At 57.8% G+C, this 3,962-nt stretch overlaps 1 protein-coding gene across 1 annotated transcript; it reads left to right on the plus strand.

The window, feature by feature from the left end:
• Positions 1-274: 274 nt before the first annotated feature.
• ZFP36L1 (ZFP36 ring finger protein-like 1) lies at positions 275-3,956 on the plus strand. Its single transcript, XM_006760762.2, is given in 3 exon segments — positions 275-479; positions 2,863-3,143; positions 3,145-3,956. Coding segments are annotated over 3 exon segments (1,014 nt in total). The 5' UTR covers positions 275-422; the 3' UTR covers positions 3,821-3,956.
• Positions 3,957-3,962: the final 6 nt, after the last annotated feature.

Raw genomic sequence — 3,962 nt, forward strand, 5'->3', positions numbered from 1 at the left:
CGAGCGGACTCAAAACTTTTCCTCTTTAAGAAAAAAAAGTTGAGCGCTGCTCAGCGTGGTTTTTTTTTTTTTTTTTTTTTTTTGCCTCCCCCCGCCCCCTCCTTCTTTCCTCGTCTCCCTTCCCCCTTCTTCCTTTTGAAAGTTTTTTTTTTCCTCCCCGAGTTTGACCGCATGGCTGATTCAACTTCAGTGTCAATCAACTTTTTTTTCCTCCTCTTCCTCATTTAAATACGTTTAAACTCCTCCTCTCCGGGCTACTATAAAGCGGGCTTCGCGCGCCGGAGCCGAAGAGTCAGAAAGGCGAGGGGCCCCGGGAGCGGCGTGTGGGACTCCTGACCGGAGAGCCGGAGGCTGCGCCTTCCCCGCACCGGGAGCTTCACGACACACCAGATCTCCGTCCCTGCCCCGTGCGAGTGCCCACGATGACCACCACCCTCGTGTCTACCACCATCTTCGACCTGAGCGAAGTTTTATGCAAGGTATAGTGGGGCGGAGTGCTGGCTTTTTCAAAAGATGTTCCCTTTTGCCCTAAGAAGAGAACCCCCCCCCCCAACGTTTATGTCTAGGAAAGCGGCGAGGGGAAAGCCAAGGGGGGAGCCGAGATAGCTTTGCTTTTCTACGCCCATCCCTCCCCTCCCCAGTTTGAAGGAATTTGGCCCTCTCCTTCCCAGCCCTTGAGCTTCAGCAGTTTCTGGCGGCGATTGCATGGGAATGTAATTCAGAGACCAGCGTTTTGGGGGGCTACGTTTGCGTGGCTGGGCTCCCCCAGGGACGCGGGGGCAGTTTTTCGGTGGTCACGTGCTGCCCGAGCCCCGTCTCACTGGTCTGCTCGGTTTCCCGGTGTGTGTGCCCAGGGCATCGCCGCCACCGGAGGGGTTCCGGTCTCTTTGGCCACATCGCCGGCCTGTGGGGTGGGGAGGGGGCTCCCTCGGGGAAGTGAGTCTCGGGACCTTTTGCCGGGAGATTGCCTCGTCGGTTTTGAAGGGGCTGGTGATCTCCCAGAAAAAGGCAACAGTTGTCATTCAGAAGATGTTGTAGAGTTGCTGTGGGGCTTCCGTTTGCCCCAACTCGGCCCCTCTTCCTCTTAGGATAGACGGCCGTGCTGCAAACTTGCGGGTGAAAGCGGGGCTGGGGCAGACCCATTTACTTGTTTTTTGGGGGACCGCGGCTCCTAGATACCGAGGGTGGGGGGACACCATAACAAAAAGGCCGGTCTGAATTGAAGAGTCTTGGGGAGGAAGGATTTAATAGGGGCGTCCTTAAGCCGTGTAGCTTGCCAGAGGGTGTGAGAAAAGGCAAGTTTTAAGCCCAGAACGTCCCAGGAGGGCGGGTTAAGTGTACATAGCGAAAGAAGCCTGTGGACTCCCCAGTTTTATTCCTAAAGAAATAGGGAAGCTGCTAGGCTGCTTTTAATTGCTGAAGTGTTTTTGCCTTCTTTTAAACACGTCGGGTCATGTTGCTCTCTTTCCTCAGCTCGCTTCTCCAGTCGGCGCAGCTAGCTGCCAGGGCCCCAGGGCTGCAGGGTTGGGGTGCAGGGACGCCGAGGAGCTGAAGAGAAACATCAAAAAGTTGGAATTTCAGCTTCCTTCCTTCCCTGCGCTTTCCCAAACTCCAGTAGCTCCGGCTGCCTGAGTTCTCCCGCTCTTCTTCCTTCTCTTCCCAGCTCTCTCGCTCTTTGATCTGTTTCTCTTTCTCTCCCCCCTCCTCCCCAGGACTTTTTAAATGAACCCCATTGTTGGGAACCGGCTCTCAACTTGGTTCCTGTAATCCGCTCTCCATGGGGTGGTTGCTGTTACAGATTCCCGATCCCGGGCAGCTGATCCTAAGGGACCAACTTTAGAATTTGCACAATGACACCCACATGGGCTGGGAGCCAACTCCCAGGTCATTCCCCACCCCCACCCCCAGCACCCTTTCCAAATCTTGGGTACAGTTTGGGCAGGTGAAACCCGGTGGAACAGAAACCTGCCTGTGGTGGCTCTGCCCCCCGCCCCTCAAGTCCATTATTGACTGGCAGGCAGGCGTGTGGGGGGATTTGGTGCTTGCTCCTTCCTTCCCACCTGCAGCTTTGCGTTAAAGATTAAACACTGGGGCTCTTATTCCAGTTTGCTCCCGGAGCCAGAAGACTAATTGCAAAGGCATCTTCCCAGGGGAGGGAGGTTGGGTGGGCTGGAGAGAGCACTGTGGAAGGCACCCGATTCCTGAGCATGGGGCAATGAGTTTCATTTTCAGGAATCACATCCCTCTTCCCCCCTCACCCCAGACAGGGGACAGAGGGACACCCCCCCCCCACCCCCCCGCGAAGATAAAAGCAAAGGCAGTCTGGAGACCTGTTGCTAAAGGAAGGGAACACTTCTGAAGGAGGAAGTTAAGAGTCTCAGGCCAAGTTTAGTGGTGGTTGACTAAGCAGGGATTGATTAAAAGGGGGTGGGACTCTAGCCTTCCAAGGTTTGCCTGTTTTTGTTAGGGGGAAGGCAGTCTAGAGAGGTCTGAGAGATGTGGGGTCTTTTGAACGGAGGAATCTATTTGGGAGGTAAAGAAGTTGAGTTTTACGGGTACAAGTGGTAGCTTTGGGATAGGATCACGGGGGTCCATTTCTGGGGTCTGCATGGGATAGGGTGCATGCATAAAACAACTTCTCACATGGGCCAGGATTTGGGTTTTTTTTTAATGCACGGGGCCAAAGTAAACCCAGGTGGCTGGTCTGTGGGAGACGGGGGAGGGGGTCTGCCAGGGAGGGGTGGGGGTGGTTTCTTGGAGGTGGGCATTTCTGATTGTGGAGGGGGCTGCCATTAGCAGGTACCCTCGGGCCTGGTGGGTGGCCTTTGTCACTAACCATCCTCTCTCTTCTCTCTCCTCCAGAGTAACAAGATGCTCAACTACAGTACTCCCAGCGCGGGGGGCTGCTTGCTGGACAGGAAGGCGGTGGGCACCCCGACTGGTGGGGGCTTCTCCCGGAGGCACTCGGTCACCCTGCCCAGCTCCAAGTTCCACCAGAACCAGCTTCTCAGCAGCCTCAAGGGCGAGCCGGCCCCAGCCCTGGGCTCGCGGGATAGCCGCTTCCGAGACCGCTCTTTCTCGGAAGGGGGTGAGCGGCTGCTGCCCACCCAGAAGCAGCCGGGCAGCGGCCAGGTCCACTCCAGCCTACAAGACGGAGCTGTGCCGCCCCTTCGAGGAGAATGGCGCCTGTAAGTACGGCGACAAGTGCCAGTTCGCACATGGCATCCATGAGCTCCGAAGCCTGACCCGCCACCCCAAGTACAAGACGGAGCTGTGCCGCACCTTCCACACCATCGGCTTCTGCCCGTACGGGCCCCGCTGCCACTTCATCCACAACGCCGAGGAGCGCCGCGCCCTGGCCGGGGCCCGGGACCTCTCCGCCGACCGTCCCCGCCTCCAGCATAGCTTTAGCTTTGCTGGGTTTCCCAGTGCCGCTGCCACCGCCGCTGCCACGGGGCTGCTGGACAGCCCCACGTCCATCACCCCACCCCCCATCCTGAGCGCCGATGACCTCCTGGCCTCACCCACCCTGCCTGACGGCACCAATAACCCCTTTGCCTTCTCCAGCCAGGAGCTGGCGAGCCTCTTTGCCCCTAGCATGGGGCTGCCCGGGGGTGGCTCCCCGACCACCTTCCTCTTCCGGCCCATGTCCGAGTCCCCTCACATGTTTGACTCTCCCCCCAGCCCCCAGGATTCCCTCTCGGACCAGGAGGGCTACCTGAGCAGCTCCAGCAGCAGCCACAGTGGCTCAGACTCCCCCACTTTGGACAACTCAAGACGCCTGCCCATTTTCAGCAGACTTTCCATCTCAGATGACTAAGCCAGGGTAGGGAGGGTCTCCCTACCCACTCCACCCCATCCCTACATCCCCTACCCTCATCCCCCTGTCCTGCCCTACAAGCCCTTACATTGACAAGGTTAAGCTCAACCCCTTTCCCCTAGAACCTTGGAATGCCCACCCC

Source organism: Myotis davidii, unplaced genomic scaffold, assembly GCF_000327345.1.
Source record: "Myotis davidii unplaced genomic scaffold, ASM32734v1 scaffold17, whole genome shotgun sequence".
Classification (NCBI taxonomy): Eukaryota; Metazoa; Chordata; class Mammalia; order Chiroptera; family Vespertilionidae; genus Myotis; species Myotis davidii.